The 24,825-nt window shown below is 49.1% G+C and overlaps 2 protein-coding genes and 1 long non-coding RNA gene across 5 annotated transcripts in view; 2 read left to right on the top strand and 1 right to left on the bottom strand.

Annotated features, from left to right (window-relative positions):
- Positions 1-108: 108 nt before the first annotated feature.
- Positions 109-3,222, top strand: LOC123036682 (uncharacterized protein C2orf72 homolog). The gene is made up of 2 exons (XM_044456087.1): positions 109-775; positions 3,035-3,222. Exons 1-2 carry the CDS (start codon positions 109-111, stop codon positions 3,220-3,222), a joined length of 855 nt encoding a protein of 284 aa, XP_044312022.1.
- A 1,931-nt stretch (positions 3,223-5,153) lies between these two features.
- LOC123036731 lies at positions 5,154-6,085 on the bottom strand. The gene is made up of 2 exons (XR_006417192.1): positions 5,945-6,085; positions 5,154-5,299 (listed from the first exon to the last, which is right to left on the bottom strand). It is a non-coding gene; the product is annotated as an uncharacterized LOC123036731 (long non-coding RNA).
- A 474-nt stretch (positions 6,086-6,559) lies between these two features.
- Positions 6,560-24,825, top strand: part of BAZ1B (bromodomain adjacent to zinc finger domain 1B) — a 33,452-nt gene continuing 15,186 nt past the window's right edge. Inside the window, exons 1-7 of one of the 3 annotated variants that reach the window (XM_044456116.1) lie at positions 6,560-6,833; positions 15,781-15,897; positions 17,026-17,170; positions 17,936-18,137; positions 21,112-21,233; positions 21,457-21,666; positions 22,942-24,436. In XM_044456116.1, the coding sequence (XP_044312051.1) occupies positions 6,670-6,833; positions 15,781-15,897; positions 17,026-17,170; positions 17,936-18,137; positions 21,112-21,233; positions 21,457-21,666; positions 22,942-24,436 (2,455 nt within the window). In that variant the 5' untranslated portion in view covers positions 6,560-6,669. Of the gene's footprint in view, positions 6,834-15,780; positions 15,898-17,025; positions 17,171-17,935; positions 18,138-21,111; positions 21,234-21,456; positions 21,667-22,941; positions 24,617-24,825 lie in introns of all 3 variants that reach the window. The other 2 variants (XM_044456114.1, XM_044456115.1) reach the window with 2 other exon arrangements.

Raw genomic sequence — 24,825 nt, 5'->3', positions numbered from 1 at the left:
CCCCCCGGGCGGGCGGCGCGGCCCCGCTCCGTGCGCGCGCATTGTGACATGGGCGGGGCAGCCTGGAGGCCCCTCGCGACTCGCCCTGGGCAGAGGGGCCAGGACTCCATGAAGGAAGGGCATGAGCGAGGCGGGCCCGGGCCGGGGCCGGAGGAGCCCCCCCGGGCGGTATGCATCCCGGGCCCCGGGGAAAAGATCGTGCAGGACTTCCAGATGCTGGTGCAGAAGGTGGGGGGCAGGCCCGAGGTCCTCCTGGTTGGGGAGACCTTGGAGGGGAAGGACATCCATGGCATGATGGCCTCCTTCGTCAAGGACCTGTTCTCCGCCACCTGCCACCCGGTCCAGCCTGGGGAGGCCCTCAAGGCGCCCTGCAGCGCCGCATGTTCGGTGGGGGGCAGGCCATGCCAGCTGATCTTCTTCCTGTGCCGCGCCTCGAGTGTGAAGGGCAAGCAGCGGGAGCTGTGCCAAGTGCTGAAGGAGGTGAAGCAGCTCGTCCAGAAGGCCCCCTGCGCGCTGGTGGGCATCATCATGGAGCCCACGAAAGGGGAGGCCGAGGCTGCCCGGGCCCAGCTGCTCCGTCTGCTCCGGAATGTCTTCCCCAAGGCACCCAAGCAGAGCGAGCTGGCTGCCGGGAGCGGGCACCAGGGCAAGGAGGGGCCGGTGGAGCTGGAAGAAGTGCAGGTGGAAGCGGAGGTCTACATCCCGGGCCACCCGCGGGGAAACCTGGCCATCATGAAAGCAGCTTGTCGTGCCTCGGGCGCCCTGACCAGCAGAGGTGTGAGCTGTGCGACTGGGCGGAATGGGGCCCCTGAAGGAGACTGCTGCCCGCCCCTCCGTGCGACTCTGCACGCTTCCCCCCGCTGCTCCGCAGGCCTCTCACCCCACGGTCCCTTCCGGGCAACACCCCCATCCCGCCTCTTGGCAGGCACCTCTGCCTGCTCCTGAAGCCCACCCAGGAACGGGCCGTTCCCGTCAATCCGCTTCTCCTGTGCAAAAGAGCAGCTCACCGATTGGCAAGCGGCTGCTGTTCCTGCAGTGCCAGTCCTTGCAGCTGACAGACACGAACGGTTTCAGCAAACTGCTTAGCACAAGAGCAGCTCCTTCCCCGGCTGCATCGTGCACGAGACTTGAGAGGGAGCCTTTGGGGGGTGGCCTGGCCCCTCCTGGCCCAGGCCAAGTGAGCTACCATGCCCTGCCCTGGAGGCAGGTCTCTCCACTGGTTGGGCTCCCCGGCTACCAGCCCCTTTGAACGCTGGGTCTGAACCGCGTTGCACCTCCTTTGTGTCAGAGGGCTGACCTAGGGTCCTTGATTCTCACCCCTTCTTCCTCTTCAGGAGCTTGTTCCTCCGGGGTTTGGAGGGATCCCTCAGACAGCCCTCAGCAGATCAGGTTCTGGCCGGCCAGCTGGCTGCCTCTGTGCGACAGCTCTTCGCCCATCTCCTGCTCCAGCATCCATAACCTCTCTGCAGCATATCCCCCTCCTCTTCCAGTTGGACGTGGGTTCGGTTTCCATGTCTTCTAAAGGTGCCTCTCCAGGGCACTAACTTTGCATCCTCTCTTCCTCTTCCTCACTGCAATGGAGCCGTGAAGAGCCCGGCAGCCTGCATTTGTGGTTCCACACCCCAGCCTTCAACCTGGTGCCCCCCGAAGCAGACCCAAACCATACCCACTTGGTGCCATGGGCTGAACCTGCTTTTTGAGAGCTTATTCCCTCCCCAGCCTGGAGCCCTCCTGATGGCTGCCACCCCCATCAGCTGCGGCCCTCCTAGCGGGAGGCGGGAGGAAATACCTGGAAGGCCCAGGTTGGGGAGGTCGGGTTCAAGTGTGACCGCCGTTCAGGTACAGGAAAAGCACTACCCCATCTCACTTCAGCCTTCTCAAGGCCAAATATGCCCAGCGCAATCTCTCCTCGGAGGGCTGTGTGTCCAGTTCCCGGACCAGCTCTGCTGCCCTCCTCTGAACCTTTTCTGGTTTGTCTGCACTGGCGCTAGCCCTCTGAGCCAGAGGTGCCTGGTGCGTTCCCATCTCTGAAGCAAGAGCGCCTACAGTGTCCCTCCGCACTGCTCCTCGGCGTGCCAAGGGGAAGCTCTACCTGGCCCTCCGCTCTCCTGGGCTCCAGTTATACCCCAAGCTGTGCCTGTGTCAACAGCTCAGGAAAGCCTCTACTCCCCGTGACTGCACGAGGAGGAAGCCATGGCACGCAAGGCAGGGCATGGCGAAGGGCGCAGCATGTGTTCAGGCAGCATCGCTCAGCCAGCCGGCTGGGGAATGCTGGGCATTGTGGAATCTTCTTCTGCCTAAACAGCCATCGGGCTTATACCCTTTCTTTCCAAATCCAGAACAGGCTCTGGAGGGCTTCTAAGCTGGCAAGAAGCTTGTTCCTCCCCAGGACAAAAAAGGAAAACACCTGAATGATTGTCTAATGCCATGGAAAGATCTGCAGATTGCCTGCATGTGCATGACTGGCAAAGTGGTTTGATTCAGTGGGGAGGTCACTGGTGGAATCCTTTCCGCGCTGGCATCACTCAGCTCCAGGGCCTGGCTGCCCCCTTCTCCGAGGCACGGAAGGGTGCCCAAGAGCACGTAGTGGCGCAGTGGTGCACTTGTGGCAGCCGTTTCTGACAAGTCACGCTTACACTGAGATTGCTTTAGCTATTAAATCGTGCTTTTAATACTGGAAAAAAATATGTTCTTTTATGCTATTTTTAACAAGTGTACCCTGTGGTGTGTGAATGGCCATGAACTACTCAGAGAGCTATTCGGAGGCATGCCAATGGCATCAGTGCTAACGACAGCAACGATGGAGCTTCTCCCCTTTTCAAAGCACAGAGCCACAAACAGCCCTGAGCACACTCCGCACGGCTCGGGCTGACCCACAGTGTGCCTTAGGCGGGATCAAACGCCTGGCATCTCCCGGGAGCCCTCCTGCCGCCTGGCATCCACCGCAGCCCTGGACGGGTGCCCGCACCTGTTAAGGAGTGTGCGTCGGGGGAATCCAAACCTCCACCCTGTTAACTGGAGCATTCCTGTGCAGGTTTGCCAGATGAGGCCTCTAAGGGCTCCCTAACCGTTGCAGGTCCTTCCCGGGCCCTGGCTCTCCTCAAGGGCCTTGCAGGAATGGCGTGCGTCGCTGGACTGGCTTCCGTGGCGGGGTGGTACATGTACGAGCGAGGCCTGATCTCCCCAGACGTGATCCCGGTGGGCCTGCTCTCCTTTGTCTGAAGTGAGTGAGTGAGTGAGTACACATCAGTCCAGCCCATGAGAAGTGGCAAGGGGCATTAGGCATAAGAGGAACCTCTGCAGGAATGGGCACTGGGGCAAGCAGACAAAAGGGTACACCCAGAGGAGGCCCGTTGCAGAAAGATTCTTCGCAAGGCTAAGGCTAATTATGAGCTGAGACTTGCCAAGCATATCAAGAGCAACAAAAAGGCCTTCTATCAACATGTAAATAGCAAGGGGAAGGGGAGAGAGGCAGTGGGACTGCTTAATGAGGAGGAAGGGGATTCGGTGACTGATGTGACGGAACAGGCACAGATGCTAAATGACTATTTTGCCTTTGTGTTCTCCCCAAAGCAGCATGGGGGAGATCCGCAAGGGGGAATCAGATGAGGTCAGGGACTTAGGGGCACACATTAGAGTCATCCCCATAGAAGTCGAGGAGCTCCTCAGGGCACTAGATGTTACAAAGGTGCCAGGCCCTGATGGGTTACACCTGAGGGTACTTAAGGAGTTGGCGGGGGTCCTCTCACATCCGCTGGCCTCCATTTTTGAGGCCTCATGGAGTATGGGTGACGTTCCAGAGGATTGGAGGGTGGCATCAGTGGTCCCACTCTTCAAAAAGGGTAGCAGGGGGGCCATGGGCCCGTTAGCCTTATGTCCATTGTGGAAAAGACAATGGAAAGGCTCGTAATAGGAAATGCTCTGGAGTCCCTAGATAGGGAAGGGAGGTTGGTGGCCACGCAACACAGCTTCCACAAAAACAGGTCCTGCCAGACAAACCTTGTGAAATTCTATGACAAGTTTTTGAGGTGGTTAAGACAGAGGGGATGCGGTGGATGTGGTGTACCTGGATTTCAGCAAGGCCTTTGACAAAGTGCCCCATGATAGCCTGGTTGAGAAATTGAGGAGTTTGGGGATAGAACAATGCACTGTCTGATGAATTAGGGCATAGCTGATGGGCCAAAAGCGGAGTGTTACTATTAGTGGGGAATCATCGGGATGGCGGATGGTGACGAGCGGGGTCCCCCAGGGCTCAGTCCTGGGACCGATCCTGTTCAGTCTTTCATCAATGACCTGGAAGAAGGGGTGACCAATCTACTGATAAAATTCACAGATGATACTACATTGGGGGCAGTGGCCACAACTGAAAAGCAGGTACTTCAGATCCAGAAGGATCTGGACAGACTACGGAAGTGGGCACGAGACAACAGGATGGCGTTCAACGTGGATAAGTGCAAGGTCTTGCACTTGGGGCATAGGAATGGGTGTCGTAAGTACAGGTCAGGGGACAAGTGGCTGGAGAGCAGCACTTGCGAAAGGGACCTCGGGGTGCTGGTTGACTGCAGGCTGAACATGAGCCAGCAGTGTGATGCAGTGGCCAAGAGGGCGAATGCCACCCTTGGTTGCATAGCCAGAAGTGTCGAGAGAGGTATCGAGAGAGGTATTACTGCCACTCTTTACGACTCTGGTGCACCTGCAGCTGGAGTACTGTGTTCCATTCTGGACCCCTGATTACAAGAGGGATATGGCAAGGTTGGAATCAGTGCAGCAAAGGCCACTAGGATGGTGGCTGGTTTGTGTATGAGGAGGGACCGAGGGAGCTTGGTCTTTTCAGCCTTGAGTGGAGGAGACTCAGAGGGCTAGGGAACAAAGCTTGGGGAACCAAGATTTAGGGCGGATGCCAGGAAGTACTTCCTGATAGTTAGGACCCCCAGGGTATGGAACGGGCTTCCCCGGGAGGTGGTTGAAATCCCATCAGTGAGGCTGTTTCAGGACAGACTGGGCATGCACATGGTAGGCATGTCACGAGTGGAGTTGGAGTTTTCTCCTTGTTGAAACTCCTCAAGAAATTGGTGCTAGATTATGATGGAAATTTTTCTGAAAAGGGGAAATGTTTTTGTTTGCATGTTGGAATAAAATTATTGGGCACGTGGTTTCAACTAGTGAACATCTTGTGTTTATATTATGTCCAGGGGAAATTCAATAAACTAATATGTTTTTTAAAGAGAAAATTCCCATTGATGGTTTTGGTTGATTTGTTTTCTCCTCAGATTCTGAATTCATCTGGATTTCAGCTGTCCTGCAAAATAAAGCCAATAGCATGCCACTGCGTGTGTAGATCAGCTATTTCAGCACCCTGTGCCAGAGAGGAGTTTATGAGCTCCTAGACATTATGGCAGCCTCCTCACCATCCCTTACTAACCTTCTCCCATAGCATGTATATTTTGCCTGCAAGAACAACACAGTCTCACAGCACTTTAAAGATAAACGAGTTATTTTGCCATCAGCTTTCCTGTTCTTATCCACTTCCATCAGATGCATTGTCAGCCATTAGCAGTCTCCTTAGAGGAGGCTGAAAAGGCATCTGATGATTGTTGCTGTTGCCAGTCGCGAAGTCGTGTCCGACCCATCGCGACCACGGGGACAACACTCCTCCAGGCCTTCCCGTCCTCCGCCATCCCCGGAGTCCACTCAAGCTCACGCCGGCTGCTGCTCGGTCAACAGGCACCGCATCCTTCGTCCGCCCCCCGCAGTTCCAGTGCCAGTGGCGACGGGGCCTCCGCGCGATCTTGTCTTCGTGCAGAGTCCGCTGCCAGCGAGCGCGGCAACTTGTCCAACCCGGCGCCCCACGAGTATGGACTACAACTCCCATCACTCCCAGCCAGCATGGCCTAACATGGGTTACATATCTCACGCGTGGAAGAGGACACGTGTGCCAACGAACCTCGGAAGATGTTCCCCGTGCCTCCTGGGGAGTCATCCCGGTGGGCCGTGAGGGGCGCTCCTCCTTTAAGGCGGGATCGTACGTCACTCGCCAAGCAAAAGCCGGGAGAACGGGCCATTTTCCCCCCACTCGCCCTCTTTGTTCCCGCCCCTCCATCCGATCCCCGGATGAAACGCTGGTTCCTCATTGGTGGCGAGGGGGCGGGACCTAATAACGGCGACGCACAAGATGGCGGACAGAGCGCCTCCGCCGCGCTCCTTTCTTGCGCTTACATAACGCGACCTTACTTCCCGCTCGCCCTCCCCCATCTCTTTATCTGGCTGGCGCGCGCGGCGCAACCGAACTTGTTCCTCCGTCCTGCTTCACTAATGAGTGACGTGCTCGCTAGCGAGTCGTGCGGCAGGGCGTTCCGACTCGGGCCAATCGCGGCGCGAGAGGCCGAGAAAGCGGGCGGTGCTTGCGGGGAGGGGAGGGCACGGTTCCCCCTCATCGTGTTGTTCTTTTTGGCGGCGCGCGCGCAGTTCCCGTGAGGCGGCGGCGGCGGCTTCGGCGGCGGCGGAGGAGGGAGCGGCGGCGGCGGCGGCGGCGGGCTGCCGGCTTCGCCCTGCTGCGCGCGCGTCTCTGAGGGGCGGCGGGGGCGCTCCCGCCATTTTCCCGCCGGTGCTCCGCCAAGCGCCACTGGTCGTCGTCGGTCGGTGTCGTCGGCCTCTCCTCGGTGCCGGGCGATGGCACCGCTGCTGGGCCGCAAGCCCTTTCCGCTGGCCAAGCCCTTTCCGCTGCCAGCGCCGGCCGAAGGGGAGTCGCCGCGGTCGCCGGCGGCGGACCAGGAGCCGGAGCCGCCGGCGCGCTTCGTCATCGCTCACACGCAGGAGGCCTTCCGCAGCAGCGAGTATCCGCGCGGGCCAGCCGCCATGTTTGCCTCGGGCCGCGCGGGGGCGGGTGGCCTGGGGCAGCCGAGGGGGGGCCGGGCGGGGCCCTGCGTTGCTTCGGCCGCCTCCCGGCTCTTTGTTCTCAGTTTCCTCTCCGGGCGTCCTTTTCCTTCTCGCAGCACGCGGTCCCTCAGCCCGGTGGAGTACAGCCGCCGGCATCCCCGGCTGACGCCGTCCGAAGGCCCTGGATTTCCGCTCCATCCACACCAGTCAGAATGGACTAGCAATCTTCCCTGCCCGGTTTCTTCCCCTCGGGTTGGACTGCCGCTTCCATCATCCCACGCCCATTCGGAAGACACGAGGTGCGGGGCAGCTGCCCTAGGGCTCTTCTGGGCCACGTAGGATGAGGCAGTGCAGGGGAGGCTGCTGAGCACCCCAAGAGGGTATTGGGATCCGGAGTTGCTGAACCCAGGGTGATCTACTCAGTTTCTTTCAGGAATTCTGGTCTGTGGGCTCTGGAGTGGCCAAGGGCAATGTGGGAGCCATAGTCCAGGCAGCTGGTTTCATCTGTTCCTCTGACCTTTATTTATTTTTGCATTAATCTTGATGATGCTTCAGCTTTTTAGAAGATTTGCTGTTACATTTATAATCATCTTTCTATTCTCTTACAAGGAGCGTGGATCTCCTAGACAGTTTATCTTAGCAACGATCTGGTGAAGTAGGTTGAAAGAAATGACCTAGGATCAGAAATGAATCGGGATCCTCCAAAATGTATTTCAATGCCAAGTGCGAAAGTAATACTGGCTCTCTAGTTAGAATGGAGTCCCTATTATTTGGGGTCAGTTAATCTCTGAATGTCAAATCACATTCAGGGATGAGGGGCTCCAGAGAAGGGTTTTCAACCGGATGTGCTTAGGAAGGAGGCGGTTCTGTGTCCCTGAAAGACAAGACTGCCAGTGTCTGTTTGCATCGCTAACTCATAGAACACAGCCAGTCACTGCTGGAGACAAGCAGTGATCCTTAGATACGGATCCAGTGAGCAGGTGATTGTTATGTTGTTGTTGTTGTTGTTTTTAGCAAGGGTTTCTTCTGCAGAAGCAGACCACCTCCAGCATCCTGCACGCTCAGGGCAGGGAGGCACCACTCCAGGTGTGTTGGACTGCAACCACTGTTGTTCCCAGCTGGCATGGCTATCTCAGGAAGGCCAGTGTTGCAGATGGACCCACCCTGGTCCAGTCAGGACGAGGCCCGTCTATGTTCTTCTCGGAAGATATTGCTAACATGCCTGTTTGTGAAGATCCCACAGAACTCCCCTCCCCCACTTGCTTCTGCTGCCCCAAACTGGAATTCAGGATTGCACAGTGGGGGCAACTGACAGAAAATTGCAGAAGAATTATTTGTCCTGCCTGGTAACTGCCCTTGCCAGCTTTGGTGGTGGTAAATTTCATGGATGCATTGACTTGCCTCCACAAGAGTTGTTGGCAGTGCCACTAGCTTAGAAGTCTTTTCAAGGGGGAATGGAAACTGCTGCATTTACGTTTATTCTTTGATAAATTTATCAAAGGAGCTACGATGCTGGGAGGTGTTAGGTGTTGGGTCTAGTGTCAGTGTGCACTTGATGCCTCTGTTTGCTTGATCCTCGGTTTGGTTGGCATTTTAAATGACGCTGAGGTGATGGCAGAAGGTAGCCTGCCAAGTATCATTGTCTGTCGTGTGCTGTCCCGTGCTTTGTTAGTGCATCCTTTCCTTATTTTGCTGCTAGAGGAGACTCGGCTAGTTAGGGTGTTCTGTTGCCATTGTCACCTAGTGTTGATGTTTTGCCTTGGCCTTCCTCGCCCAGCCACTTGGGCATGCTGGCTGGGGGTGATGTATGTTGTAGTCCAGTACATCCAGAGGTAATGCATTGAGGAAGGCTGTTTTGCCAGATGGTGTTATTTGCTTGAATAGGTGTTATACATGCAGTCATCTTTCTAGTCTTCATAAAGGACTCCTGATGCCTGAACAATGATTCAAAGCGGGTTTACACTCAAAATCACTCTGTAGCATCTGTCTTAGAATAAGACAGAAATGATCGCCATAGTACTCTTTATTACTCTAGGTTTTCTGTACTCAAGGCTGCATTCTTTTGACGCTGATTGTATTTTGGGGTTTTGTCCAAGGTTAATCAGCAAACTTCATGGCCAAAGTGTTGAACTTGAATTTTCCACATCCAGATTTCTTGCATGTTTTGTTAAGCAACTTCTTTCAGTCAATGAAGTATTTTGGTTTTAACGTCTTGCACTGCCCTCTGTCAAGGTCTGAGAATGGTTTGCATGAAGTGTGTGGGCATCTTAGAAACAGCTTCTCTGTGTAGGTACATGCATTTGAACTTTGCATATGCACAAGGGAAAGCTTTGTGTTTCCTTTTCACTCTTTGCTGCTTTGTCTTGCTGTTTTTCTGTCTGAACAGCTCTGTCTGTCTTCCAGTTGCTAGATATTCGGAGAGGGGTACTTTTTGGAATACCTTGGTGGATAAACTATAGGTAGAGGCTTATGAGGTGGAAAATGCACAGTAGAATTCAAGAGCAGAATGTACTGGTTTTTAGATATGGCTAAAAGTTGCCTTGTTCTTAGGCTTATGATCATCTGCATAGAACTGCCTGGATAAAGAGCAGGGTTGTTCACAGTAAATTTGCAGAGGGGAGCTGTCTGCATCATTCTTGTGGCTTGTTTAAATCTTTTAAGCCCTAGGGGTCAACAGCCCACTTCCTCTGGAGCAGCTCCTTTGAGTCCAGCATTGCAGCTGGCATAATCTGTTCACTCCAGTTTAGTTCCAGTGGAATATTTTGACAGTCAGCAGCCTTTGCCTTTTTAGTGTCACTAGAATGTTTACTGTGCTAGGTAGCAGACTGAAGTCAAGTGCTTGTGACACAGAAGTATAGGCACTTCTGCTGTGGAAGACAAATAGCCTCCCCTGTGGTGTTTGTGTCAGGGAAGTTCAGATGTCCAGTGATGCGCATGAGTGAGAAATGTGTGTTATTCAGCAAATGGGTGGGTCTGTCGTTGGTTTGTGGGGAGCATTTCTCTAGTGTGTGTTCAACTTAAGCAGCTTTCATGACCTTACATATTTTGATGCAGATTCTTTTTCTTCAGAAAGATCTTTGGGATGGGTCATGCATGTGCTTAATAACTACAAACTGAGCTTATGGAAGTGGCATAAGGGACATTATTAGCAGCAGGAATTTTAAGTGGTTCTCTGGTTGTTGGTTGGAAGAAGGCAAGCCTGTGGTATTGGGAACAGATTAGCCTTCCCGACCTGTTGTCTTGCGGATGTTCTCAACTACAGTTCCCAGGATTCCCAGCCATTAACCATTCTGGCTAGGCTTTATGGGAGTCAAACTACAAAGCATTGGGAAGGCATAAGGTAGGGGAGGTTTGCCATAGATAGCTGTTTCCACTTTTTGTGTTGCAATGGACAGAGCTTGTGGAAGGCTAGAATATGAAGACCAAAGTCTCTTTTGTTCATTGAATTAATTTTCTTTGCGTTGCATACTTAATCCGTTAAGGATATCTGCTGGCCTTTTGCAATATGACACTCTCCAGATGTGTTTGCAGTTCTCATCTGGACATCACAAAGGTGGGGAAGGCTGATGCATGTGGTCAGGCCTGTATATACCTTAGTATTCTGCACAAGTGCAGGAAAAGCATAGATTGGCACTGGCTATCAGATTCAGCATCCTTGAAGCTGTCTTTTGCTGAAATGACAAATACCTAGTCATTAAGGTTTCCAAGGCGTGTGCATGACAATGCCTGAGGAAATGTTAGGGCTGTCCTGGGCTCTGGCTGTTCCTCTTCATTGCCGCCATGTTCCTGTATTAATCAGCTTTGCTGGCTGACCGTAAGCCATTGCATGTTCCAGAAATGATGAATGATGGCTGCCAGTGGCCAACCAGATGGAAATATACTTCCGAAGGTGGTTCTGGCTCTGGAAACAGATTGCTTGTGCCTGCCAGGCATCTCTGCTGCAGTTGTTTGGAACTGGAGGGTTTTGCTGTGAGGTAAGACTGAGGGAGCCTTTCTCAGGCTTGAAATGGGATTACATTAGGCAGGGCTACTAATGGAAATTGGCGATTGCTGTGCACTTACAAAAGTACTTTTCTACTTTTGCTCCAGGCAGCTTAAGGCATCAACTGAAATATAATAAAAGCAACTAACTAAGGTAATATAGAGCTGGAACAAATCTCCCAGAGGCTAGTCTCAGATCCTCCAAAGGGATCCTTTGGCATTGGTGCCTGGATTCCTTAACCTGATCTGCCTTAAAACAAATAACGCTGGATGGTAGTTGAGGGCTTGTCATGACCCTACAGCTTGCACAGCAATTTTGCACCCTTGTGGAAGTAACTTGTGGCTTTTATCTACAGACTGGAGGCCCAATCCTGGTTTTCTTCAGTAACCCATCCTTGACCATTTCCGGTTCAGACCAGGACTAGATGGTAGTTAGTGCCTTCCTCACTTGAGAACAAAGTCATTTAAGTGTTAGGAGGAATTCCTTGTGAGCAATGGCTGAAGTCTAGAATGGAGATTTGTGGGGGGGTGCTGCTCTAGAAATCCGGGGTGATTATCTTCTGCTCCTGCAGTGTGGCATGTTTGTGCAAATCTTTAGTGTGTGGTACTAATTAGAGTTGTCTTTGCCATGTTGGCCTTTCCACTCTTGCTTTCGCCCCATGGCTATGTTTTATTTGCAGTATTTCTCATAGGCTGACTTTCTGTGGTATAGAATTATAAGCGCTCACTGTTTGTGTTGTCTTCTTGCTGCCTCCGTGCAAGCTCTATTTTTGCTACTTTATAAGAACCTTATACATCTGATATTTATCAGATCAGTTGTCCTTGAACATTCCTGCTGTAGTAGATGTGTTTTTTAAGAGGTCACAGAACTGAGGTTAACTTAACCTATCTCTTGAATGAGTGTGACTAAATAGGGCCCCCACAGAAAGCAGGAGTTTCATAAGACTGAAAACAAATTAAGCAACAGTCATATGTTGGGCTTTGCACTGCTGCTTGCTCCAGCAACTTACAGTAGGCAGTTTTGTTTAAGAAAGTTAACTGAAGACCTTCAGATTGGGTTGGGATGAATCCTGTTTGTCTGCTAAGCAGAAAAATGTACATTCCTTGATAGTAACTAGTTAAATGGGATGCAATAAAATTTCAAGTTGATTAGCATCCAGCACAAGCAGGAAGCTTTTTTCTCTTCTCAGTTCAGCAGTTGTCATACCTTGACAATTTGGAGCCCTGCACTGAACGGTTGGTTGGATCCGATGGTCTCCTTGCCCCTTTCCAATTCTGCTATTCTATGATTCTTAGAACTGGTGTTTCTATTCCGTTTGTGTGCTTTGTCCGTGTACATATGCATGTCCTGGATTTGTCTGTGTACATAGGCATGTTCAGTTAGACCTGGTTCAGACACTGCAGTTGTATATATAGACAGTTGTATAGAAGTATAGACAGTTGTGCTCATTTTTCCCCTTCCTTCCTCTCATGTACAATGGTAGGCATGTCATGAGCAGAGCCAACTAGAGCTGGGGTTCAGACTAGATGGCTGGAGAGGCCCCTTCTGACTCACTCTGTTTCTGTGTGCTCATTCTCTCCATTCACATCTTGGTTGTGGGTGATCATAGTTGTAGCTGGATTGGACAAGCTATGGCTACACAGTTTGTCTCCGAATGAAAATTGGGAACACTTAAACATGACTTCCAGTACTGCTTTGGAGGTGAAGTGTGGTTGACAGTGGTCTTAGTTTGCCCAATTTGGATGTTGCGGCAAATTGCGATTGGTTCAGACTAGGAAGGGAAAGGAGAGAATTGGAGCCAAAGCAGGGGCCCAGCATCGGAATCACAAGTTGGCAGTGCTTGGACAATGCATTCATTTTGGACAGTGCAAACTTGGACCATGCATTCATTTTGTGTAGGGTATTTGTTGTGTATATGTTATTGTCAATGTGTGAAATTGGGCACTGTATAGAATGCCAAAAACGGGATGTCACAGTATGAAACACCTAATTTTTCTCACATTTCCTGGGTGCTTATAAAATGCCAAACTGCAAAATGGCAAACTGTAAAATACTACCATCAGTGAAGTTTTTATTGTCATGTGGCAAGGCATGTGACCTCTGATGCTTGCCTCATCCGGAGAGTATTAACTATTCCTGCCATTTGTACTTCTGTCTTTGTTCAGCAGTGATGAAACACACGAGTTTCAATTTGCTCAGCAGACGCTAGCCAATATTATGCGGTATAACAGGAGTCCTCAAACTCTTTCAACGGGGCCAGTTGAAAGGCAGTGGCGACCAGTGTGGGCTGGTGAGGCAGGGGTGCCCAGGGATGCAGGCCAGTGAGGTGGCATCTGGCATGCACAGCTGTGGCTGCCTCGCTCAGAGATCTCCCAACGAGTCCAACACCATCTCCGAGCGAGCAAGCTACCGCCACCCTGCCCGTGCAGTGAGGTGGCGGTGAGTGCGCAGGCATGGGTGGCGGTGGGTGCAGGGAGTCCAAAACCTGAGGCGGGCCGGATAAATGGGCATGGCGGGCTGGATCCGGCCCGTGGGCCGTAGTTTGAGGACCCATGCTGTATAAGAATGGCAGAGCAAGATGTATCTGGGCAAGAATCATGCCATGCTGATAAACAGCGAGGATTCTACAAAGAACTATCTGAAGTGTGATCCAATGCTACTAAAACCTGTTTTTCTAACCAAAACCATTTACCAAAAGTTAGTGAAGCATGTGGAAAAGCCTAAGACAACTACTTAGAAGGAACCATGAGGCTATTGGCTACTGAATCACAATGATGTGATGATGGTAGAAAATAAAAGTAAGTTTATTCATCCTGTTAGAGAAGATGTCAGTGCTATCCACTTTTACAGCATGGACTCTGAGTTATTTAACATACTTCATGTGGCTCATTTGGCCATTGGTCATGATGGATGTGGCGGAATGTTGAAAGAACTTTCGCCCAAGTACAAGAACATTACTTGTCATGATACTGAACTGTACATTCACCTTTGTGAGCCATGCCAGAAAAAACAAAAAGGTATGTAAAAAGGTCTTGTGGTGAAGCCGATGGCTTTTCCTGATTCCGGTTCCCATTGTCAGTTCAGTCTTAACGATGTTCAGGCCCACCCTGACAGGGAAAGCAAGTTGACAATGGTGTGCCACGATCATCTAAGTCTGTGGTTCTCGAGGCCCTGACATCAAAGAAAGTAGCAGCATACAACCTTGTGGACATGTTTACATCGCATGGAGCACCATCGATTCTACAGTCTGACAATGGCAGAGAATTTGCTAATGTGCTGAGTAGTCTAAAGGAATACTGGCCAACTCTGAAGATCATCCGTGGCAAGCCTCGCCACTCAAAAAGCCAAACTAGTGTCAAAGAGTTAATCAGGAAATTGAAAGTATGCTGTGTATTTGGATGCAAGATGAAAAAACTGACCGGTGGAGAGAGGGACTACATTTTGTCCAACTTATGAAGAACAGGGCCTTTCATTCTGGAATTAAGAGACACTCTCTTTGGCTGCAAAGCTAAAGTCGGTCTAACAACATCTTCCCTACCCCAAGATGTTTTACAAGACATATAGACTGAGGAACAACTGGAAAAAATAATAGAAGGCGTTCAAACAATGCAACAAGAAGAAATAGATCCCCTGATGCAGGAGCACAAAATCCGGATAAGAGTGTAGTCCACAAAGGAAGAAACCAAAGTGGTGGTGAAGACGCAGCTTCCATTTCTATCTGTCTTGTCTGTCTAAAGGAAACCAGTGGTGCCCATACACGCAGAAACTGTTGCCAAAAGGTTCATGCCATTGGTGGGCATGCCAGTAAAGATGATAGAGAAGAGAAAATGGAAGGTTATGAGGGTAATGTTTTGTGCACTCTTCACTTCAATATTGATAATGCTGTCAAAGGTGAAGTTGGATCTACGTTGAATCTGGAAATAACAGACCAAGAAAATGAAAATAGATTCTGAAAGGAAATTTCCTCCTGCATCTTTGGGAGCCACTGTGTGGGTTCCTATTCCTGATGTTGCCAAGGGACAGGGTGAGTTGTTTTGAGTGTGACGGAAGACCATTTTTACCAACTTGGAACTGCTCAGGGAATTTTGAACCAAATTTATGTCAGATCACAATTCACTTTATGTCCGAAGGATTTATTCAGAGTTGAAGATGCTCCTGGCCATGAAATTCCTCTTTGATCAGCAGCTATCGCTCAGTCCACAGGAAGCGGCCAAGGTTTCGTGAGGTGTATGTGCAAGAAGAAGCGCCAAAATATGAAGTGCTCTTGTGTGAAGAAGACAATTAAGTGCAATTCTAAAAGCCATTATAGCATTCCTTATTGCAGGTAGGTCAACACTGGTCTGTTTCTCTTGTTTTTTCAGTAAGAAAGTCCTGTACTTTATTTTGTATTTCTTCTTTCATTTTCATATACGATTTTTCAATCAGTCTTTCCATGACTCTTTTCATCCTTTGCGTGAATAGTACTTGTCATTCTGTATAATGCCTGGGTATTGCATACAATGCCTAGGGAAAGTATAGATCATATTAAAATAACACAGACATTTCATGCATTGCCTAAAAACGTCATGCATTCTATACAGTGCCCAATTTGACACATTGACAGTATTATAACAAATAAAAAAACACAGTAGGAACAATTGCAAGTAATCCTAGATTTGTTCATATGAAAGTGACAAACCAGTGATAAAACAGAATCCAGTATGAGTGAGCTTTAGACAACCAGTGTTCTTCCTTCCCTAACTTACTCTCTCTTGTGTAGAACAAGGCAAAGCGACAGAACAAGCTGCATGCAGCTTGTTTACTTTATATTTAATCCAGTATTTTTGGCTTGCTTTTGCAAACATATTCTCGGTATAGAAGTAAACTGACCTGATTTACTAGCTTAAGACTACACATGTTTTCCTGAGCTGATGCTCCTTCAGAGAGTACGAAGCACGGCTAGAGAAATACAATCAACGAATATGGACCTGCAAGAGTACTGGCAGCAGTCAGCTGACACACAAAGAAGCCTGGGAGGAGGAGCAGGAAGTTGCTGAGCTGTAAGTAGTGGAATCTAAAGCAATTCTTTTTAGTGGCCAGGGCAGAAATCTTTTGTGCAGCTTGGCAGCATGTTTGGCAAGGAGTTTGCATTGCCATTAGGATCCTAGAAAAAGTCACATTTGAGTAAGTGTGCAAAAGAAAAGAAGACCCTTCAACAGCCTTGAACAAGGCTACCTAAAGGTGTGCATTTCTCTTCCATTGCCTTTGCTAGGAATTGACAGAAGGCTTCATGTTGAGCTGTATGTCATGTAAACACGATTGATTATAAACATAGAACTAAGAATACACCTAGTTTAGTGTGTTCTTGTCCACCGTGCTTCTTATTGGCCTTGTTCCTTAAACACTTGTGCTGATTACCTATCCAATAAAATTCATAGCACAGGAGATGCAAATGTATGGCACAAAACCATGGTGAGAACAGCCCCGGTTACCAGCACGATTATTTTGTGGGTAGCCATTGTGTATTTAAGATAGACATCTTGCATGCATACCAGGCTGCCAAGGGACCCGGCATCTTCCTGTCTAATTCTGTCTCACAGCAGATGAACTGGTGCATCGATGTATGCCAGACTGCAGGCAGGTCTATTGTGAGAAGATGCTTCCTCGCATAGAAAACCAGCATAATAAGGTGGAGGCCCAGCTGGAACCATCTTCTTTATACAGGGAATTGTGGCTTCCCAACTGTTGTCTGAGAGATGCTGTCAAGATTTACCTCCCCCCACTGCTGCTTGGAAGAAACTCTGCCTTGTGCTTCTGATAGGATGTCTGCGAATTTCACAGCACATGTTTTGTAATGGTGTAACAGTTTGGGACAAGGGGTGTACAGGCTTGCCTGATTCCCTTGATCAGTACACTATAAAAAAGGTCCCTTCCCCTCTATAAGACTAAAAAACTTTCAGCAGGTGCACCAAGCAGTTTTCCTTTTTTCTAGTTAGACAGACAGTTCTTGATGCTGCCATTTTCAGCTGACAAGCCAGCAAGAGGATTTTGTGTTTGATTTTTGGTTTGGATTTTGTGTTTAGCACATGGCTTCCATTTTGGATGCTGATCCAATAGGTTTGTCATTGCCATTTCCATGATAGTTGCCATTTAAACGGGATGAGCCACTCTTTTCTTGATCTTTTTAGACTGAAAGAGGAATTCCCAGTCTGGTATGAGAAACTTGTCCTGGAAATGGTGCATCATAACACAATCTCCTTAGAAAAACTGGTGGACTCTTCCTGGCTAGAGATCATGACCAAGTTTGCTGTGGGGGAAGAGTGTGACTTTGAGGTAAGGCCATTAATAGGGCATGTGTGTGGGGAGAAGCAACCCCAGGTCTCTCTATTTTGAGATATGTGTATTTTCCAGTAACAGCTTATGGAACTGCTAGTGCTGTGGCAGAAAAATGGAGGTGTGCCCCTCAATGGTTGTTGGTTTTCTGGGAGTTGAGAGTAATTATTAGATGCAAAAGTCCTATGTTGGAAAAAGAGGGAAGGGAATGCAAAATCCTTGGCGGGTAAATACTAGGAAGATGAGCAAGCGATCTCTTCCCGTAGCGAACATCCTTGGATTGACCCAAAAGCCCATTTCATGCGTCATGGCTATAACTGAATTACCATTGGGCTCAGCAGAAGAGCACAATCCAAATGCAAGAGAAAATAGCCTCTGTGGTGCTTATGAAGGCCTTTAGCCAGTTTCCATTATGGGTGGCTGGTGGGTTTTGTTGGTTTAATGCTGCTTCTGAAATGCCTGCATTGTATGGCTTTATTCTTTGCATTGTCCTTTAAATGGTGTATGCCACCCCAATTTGGTGGAGTGAAATCTCTTAAATTATTTATTTCAAAAAGAGTTTGCCCCATCTTTTAAACTGTGGGGTTTTGTAGCCTGTTAAATTGATATGTCTAGAAAACTTTGCTACAGATGAATGATTTCCTGCCCAGCTTGTATGCATGCAGCCCACTCTGGCCATTCTGTAAATGGCTACCTAAATCAAATTGTGGGCTTGCATCAGGTTCCTTGCTGCCTACTTCTAATTAGCTGATTGTTTTCATTCAGGTTGGGAAAGAAAAAGTGTTGCGAGTAAAGGTGGTAAAAATACATCCTCTGGAGAAAACAACAGAAGAGGAGACAGCAGAGAAAAAAACCAATGGGGCCTGTGATTCCCCATCAAGCGACAAAGAGAATTCCAGCCAGGTGGTTCAGGACAACCCAAAAGTGCCGGCATTGAAAGAAGATGACAGTCGACGAGAGAGTCTGAGTGAGTATGAGGGTGCCACTCAAACAGCTCCTTCACAGAAGACCATATAAGGCCATCAAGCCCAACCTCTCACTGAGTGCAGGACTCTCAAGTTAAGTTGTCCTTTGTGGTTGCCCAACTGGTGCTTTTCCCTACTTTCTTCAATTTAAGCCTGATTTTTGCAACAAGAAGCTCATGATCTGAGCCACAGGCAGCTCCTGGTCTAGTTTTTACTGACTGTATAGAGCTTCTCCATCTTTGGCTGCAGAGCACAGTCAATCTGATTTCTGTGTTGACCGTCTGGTGATGTCCATGTGTAGAATTGTCTCTTGGGTTGTTGGAAAAGAGTGTTTGCTGTGACCATCGTATTCTCTTGACAAAATTCTACCAGCCTGTACCCTGCTTTGTTTTGTACTCCAAGGCCAAATCTGCCTGTTACTCCGGTTATCTTTTGGCTTCCTACTTTAGCATTCCAGTCCCCCATGATGATAAGGACATCATTTTTTGGTATTAATTCTAGAAGGTGTTGCAGGCCTTCATAGAACTGGTCAACTTCAGCCTCTCCAGCACCAGTGGTTGGGGCATAGACTTGGACTGCTGTGATGTTGAATGGTTTGCCTTGGATTCGAACTGAGATCATTCTGTCATTTTGGAGATTGTGTCCCAGTACTGCTTTTCCTACTCTTTTATTGACTATGGAGGCTTCTCCATTTCTTCTGAGGGATTCTTGCCTGCAGTAGTATACCTGATGGTCATCTGAATTAAATTCACCCATTCCTGTCCCTTTTAGTTCACTGATTCCTAAGATGTCGATGTTTAGTCTTGGCATCTCTTGTTTGACCACATCCAGCTTACCTTGATTCATGGATCTTACATTACTTTTGTTAAAGCAGCCTAAAATAGTATTTTCCCATTTTGCCTCCCACATCACATTGTTGACTCATATTCAGCTTGTGATCTGTAACAGTTCCAAGATACTTTACACTTGCCATTTTGGTGAGCCAAGTAGTCCCCATCTTGTAACAATCATTTTGTTTCCCTTTCCTAGAACTTGGCATTTGTCCCTGCCGAGTTTCATTCTTTTACTGTAAACCCAGCACTCCAGCTTATCAATATCCCTTTGAATTTTGTTTCTTGTCTTCCAGGGTATTAGCTATTCCACCCTGTTTTGTGTCAGCTGCAAATCTGATAAACTTTCCTTATCCAAGTTATTAACCAAAATACAGGGCCCAGGGCAGAACCCTGTAGCTCATTTCCTCTTCCCAGGCTGAGAAAGTGCCATTGAAACGTGTTCTTTGAGCCCAGTTCTACAGCCAACTGTGGATGCCCTGATCGTCGTTCCATCTAGCTCACTTGTACCTAGTTTCGGGGTTAGAATATCATCGGGCACTTTGTCAAAAACTTTACTGAAATAATATATTATGTCTGAAGCATCCCCACAGTTGACAAGGGAGGCGACCTGATCAAAGGAGGAGATCAGATTAGTCTGGCAAAATTTGTTCTTGAGAAATCCATTCTGGCTTCTAGTAATCACAGCATTGTCTTCAAGGTACATGCAGTCTAATGCTTTTATTATCTGCTCCAGAATTTTCCCAGGGGTTGATGTCAGACTAACTGGTTCTTTTTGCCCATTTTGAAAATAAGGACATTATCCCTCCTTCAGTCTTTGTCTTTCCTCCCATGATTTCGCAAAGGTAATAAACAATGGTTCTCCCTTGAGGAACAAGCTCTGAAAGCGCACGTACCAGCACTGCCTGAAAGGTGCTACTGAGAACCTCAGGCATTGTTCTCACTTTAGGCTCATTTTGCCACGGTCAGAAGATCTCTTGGCTCTGAGGGCAGTGACGTTTAGCCTCCCCCAAGCTTCAAAGGGCAAATGCCTTTGGTGTAGTGCTGATAGCTGGCTTGCATGTTTGGCGTTAGCTAGGGCTTGCAGAGTGTTGTTGAGGGATAGTTCCTTTCCAGAGTTGTCAGGGAAGTTCTTTGTGTGCTCATACGCATGGAAGCCTTGCATATTGGCTTTTATTCCCCCACCAGAATGAACAGAAAAGCTCTTGCTCATGCAAGAACCTCACGTGCACCTTAGAAGGACTCGCAGGAGTGCTGCTGGGTTGGGCTGCCCGCCCTTTTTCCTACTGCGGAGTGCAGTACCTGATTTGCAGCATCACTGCTGGAAGGGTGAACCTGTCTTTCCTCAGGCTCACTAGTAATGCTGGCACTTGGTGTGCCTTGGTGAAATGGATGGGCTGAATAGTCCAGCAAAAGTGCTTTGCACAGCCATGTAAGTAATTCATAGCCCCTGCCATCACGAGATGCTGCTTCAGTGTCGCTGCGGCACGGTCGGTTTGTGCTCACATGTTCCTGCTCTGCTGCACCTTGGTTGGCTGCAGCTTTTTTAATGCGTGATGTTATGCGATGAAGGTGGACGTTGGGGTCAGTGGCTTTTGGAAAACAAAATGAAATAATCCCATGGAAGAATCTGCACTCAGCCATGATGACCAAATGGAATTTCCAAGTTTAGAGACAAGCAGAGCAGGCTGCTTGCTAGCAGACGCTCCTTGTAGCGTCGACAGTGGCTGGCCTGTGGATGAGCCTTTGTGATGCTCTGGCGTGCTGTTTGTCCTTGAGTCCTTTCCGACTTGTCGGGCCCCGTGAATGAATGCCCTCCTAGATGTCCTGCAGCCCTGTTCAGTTCGCATAAACTCAAGGCTACGGCTTCCTTTATGGAATGGGGCTAGCTCATGCTTGGCGGTCCTCCTCTTTTTCTGGCTTTGTCTTTTCTTAGCATTACTGCCTTCTTGATGTGCCTGAAGCATGACAGTCAATTTGAAATGGAAGGCCATATATTAAGTCCCCTGCAGAAGCAGGCGTGCTGCCTTGCCTGCTGGGGCCTTTGATTTTGAACATGCATGCTTGTCCCAAGCCGTATTTCAGCCTCGTGAGCAGCTAGATTGCTGCACAGTGAACCCTCCCTCTTCCCTTCTTGACTGGGCAGGTGACCGGGCACGCCGATCTCCTCGGAAGCTTCCAACTTCTCTGAAGAAGGAAGAAAAGAAATGGGTGCCTCCAAAGTTCTTGCCACATAAATATGACATCAAACTGCAAAATGAAGACAAGGTGAGGCACTCGCTCAGTTTCTTAATTGACCATCGGCTGGGAGGGTGCTAAAGTCTGTGGTGTGGCTGTTCAGGTCGTCACACTGCTGCTGGGCCAGGAGCAGGAAGAAGCACCTCTGCCTTAAGCAGCCCCTGTGAACACGGGGTCTGCCTGTAAACCTTCTGCAAGCCACTGGCGGAGTGACAGGCGTCTAAAGCTTTGTTGTTGTTGTTTTTCTCCCAAGATCATCAGCAATGTTCCGGCAGACAGCTTAGTTCGCACAGAGCGGCCTCCCAACAAGGAGATCCTGCGCTACTTCATCCGCCACAATGCCCTTCGGGCGGGCACGGGCGAGAACGCCCCCTGGGTGGTTGAGGACGAACTGGTGAAGAAATACTCCCTCCCCAGCAAGTTCAGTGACTTCTTGCTTGACCCACATAAAGTGAGAAATAAGGCAAGATCTGTCTGGGCTGCGGGTGGAGGAAGAGGACAGGAGTCACCTCTGTGTGTGGAGAGTGATTCTTGGGCCCCAGCTGAAAGGGTGTCAAAGATGCCTTTTGGTTCTTCTCATCGCTTCAGAAAAATCAGCCCCCTAACAGGCCTTCAGTGTCAAAGGAGTGGCTCATGATTGGCTTGGGATGATGGAAGCTGCATCCCAGGTTGGGGAAGGCTGCATAGAAGGCGTAGCATGGGAGCAGCTGTTAGGAAGAGGCAGTGTGGGCACCATTCTCTACTGTGTTCATCAGTATTCATTTGGTGATGTGTCTTGACATCTTATACTCTCCTGTTCTCACATGGAGTTTTTCTGGGAGACTGCCCCCCAACCCCCCACCACAAAGGATAATTGCCTCATCTTTGGAGAGAGACTTCTGAGTGATACGTTCAAGACTTTTCCACCAGGGTATTGAGGGAAGAGGGCAAAAGATATTGCCAGAATTATTCCTGTTCCCACCAGAAGGGTCTATCAAGAAGTCTCAGTCTAAGCTGAAAGGGGAAGGCAAAGAAAAGGTGGAAATTTCTTATTAAACAAAAGACAGCGTGGCCTGGAAGGCACGTACAAAACCTGTGCATTTTTTGCAGTCAAAGTAGTTTTAGAATTAGTGCAAAGTACCTTAATTTTGCAATATGCATTAGTTTGCTTCATATATTCTGAAATGTTTTGTCATTTGGTGATCAATAAATTCTAAAGTGAATTGTGCCTCTTTCTCCATCAGGTGGAATAATTCATCCCACCTATTTGTGCTGCATTTTAATTGTTAACAATATTTACTTATTTATCCGGCCAGGGCGACTTCTTTTCTTTTCTTTTCTTTTCTTTTCTTTTCTTTTCTTTTCTTTTCTTTTATAACTTTTTAACTCCTTTTATATCGTTTTATATTTTTTATTTTATATTGTTATTTTTGTATTGTATTGTATTTTATTGTGTTGTAAGCCGCCCCGAGGCTTCGGCAAGGGGCGGCATAGAAATGTTAACAACAACAACAACAACATGGTCCAAATGCTTTTGGGATATTTTTAATGTTTCCTGGTTGAATATGAGCAATTCGCTCTAGAATGCTTTTCTGTATGATGTCTCAGAATGAACATTTGGGAGCCTGTTAGCAGTCCTATTCTGCTAACTTCTATGAGGCAAATACTGCTTCAGGTTTTTGAACCTATGCTTTTCCTACTCCTAGATTGTTCAGTTTTAAGCTCAGATATTTACCTGTTGCCTCACTTCTGATTTCAGTATTTGACTCTCAATCCCTCAACAAAGAGGAAGAGCACTTCATCACCTGATAGGAAGCCCTCCAAAAAGCCCAAGTCAGATGGTTCTTCTCCAGGCCAGGGGCTGAGCCCCTCACTGTGGTGCAGTGTGCATTTGAAGAAGCCAGTTCTGGGCTCCCCACTGAAAGTCAAGAATGCCAAGAACCCTAAATCTGCCACAGAAGAGTTGGAGAATGTGATGAAAATTATGTCACCTGGGAAACTTGGTAATAGCTTCAACAAGAAGCGGCTTGGGAAACCCTTAGACCCAAAGCAGAAAAACAAGAAGCTTCTGAACGGGCAGAAAAATCCTGGAAAAACCAGATCTCCCAAGAAGGAGTCCAAGATGAAAATGAAGCAGATGACACTGCTGGACATGACGAAGGGCACATCCAAGGTGTCAAGAGCCCCAAGGAATTCAGGAGGCGGCCCCAGGTCTTCCACCAAACCCCCAAAACATCTCCCACCTGCAGCACTTCACCTCATTGCATACTACAGAGACAATAAAGACAGGGAGGACAAGAAAAGTGCCCTTTCCTGTATTATCTCCAAGACTGCCCGGCTGCTCTCCAGTGAGGATCGCGCCCGTCTTCCTGAGGAGTTGCGGGGTATAGTACAGAAGCGCTATGAACTCCTTGAGCATCGGAAGAACTGGGCTTCCATGACAGAGGATCAGCGGAAAGAGTACCTGAAGGAGAAACGGGAGAAGTTGAAGGAAAAGCTGAAAGAAAAAGCCAAAGAGCGTCGGGAGAAAGAGATGATGGAGAAATTGGAGAAGCAGAAGCGTTACGAGGACCAGGACATCAAAGGGAACAGCCTACCTGCTTTTAAGTTGGTGGATACTCCAGAAGGGCTCCCAAACACCCTTTTTGGTGATGTGGCCATGGTGGTGGAGTTCCTGAGCTGCTACTCCGGGCTGCTGCTTCCAGATGCCCAGTATCCCATCACAGCCGCTTCCCTCATGGAAGCCCTGTGTGCTGAGAAGGGTGGATTTCTGTACTTGAATAGGATCCTGGTCATTCTCCTACAGACCCTGCTACAAGATGAGATTGCGGAAGACTACCTTGAACTGGGCATGAAACTGTCTGAGATTCCCCTCACACTGCACTCTGTTTCTGAACTGGTCCGCCTTTGTCTGCGCAGGTCAGACATACAGGAGGAAAGTGATGTTTCAGAAAATGCAGAAGAGAACAAAGATATGGCTGCCTTTGAGGACAATGAGGTGCAGGACGAGTTCCTGGAGAAACTGGAGACATCAGAATTTTTTGAACTGACCTCTGAGGAGAAGCTGCAGATCCTCACAGCACTTTGCCACCGGATTTTGATGACCTATTCAGTGCAGGATCACATGGAGGCAAAGCAGCAGATGTCGGCTGAATTGTGGAAGGAGCGGCTGGCAGTGCTGAAAGAGGAGAATGACAAGAAGAGGGCAGAGAAGCAGAAACGGAAGGAGATGGTTGCCAAGAACAAAGAGAATGGTAAGGAGGAGAGCAGCTTGGGGAGAGGAGAGAAGAAGAAAGGGGAACAGGAGAAAGTGCTCAAGATGGAGCCACGGGTGGAGATGGAAGCAGAGGACATGATCAGCACCGTCAAGAGCCGGAGGCTCTTAGCTATCCAGGCCAAGAAAGAGAAGGAGCACCAGGAGATGCAGATGAGAGGTAAAGATTCAGAGGGTAAACCTTGGGAATAGAGCTGCTGGACGCGGCCACTAACACGCCTCAGGTCCCAAGCATTGCTGTGTGCTGGGGAAGGGACCAGCAGGGAGTCCGCTGAGAAAGCACCCCTGCTGTATGACTCTGCGTTACTGTGTGGCATGTGCATTGAGCTCTGAGCTGCTGGTGCTGGGATTCACCTGAAGCGTCTTGTA

This window comes from Varanus komodoensis, unplaced genomic scaffold (genome assembly GCF_004798865.1).
Source record: "Varanus komodoensis strain SLA01 unplaced genomic scaffold, ASM479886v1 scaffold81, whole genome shotgun sequence".
Taxonomy (NCBI): Eukaryota; Metazoa; Chordata; class Lepidosauria; order Squamata; family Varanidae; genus Varanus; species Varanus komodoensis.
Note: the sequence above shows the minus strand (reverse complement) of the source record. Positions and strands in the feature narration are given on the sequence as shown.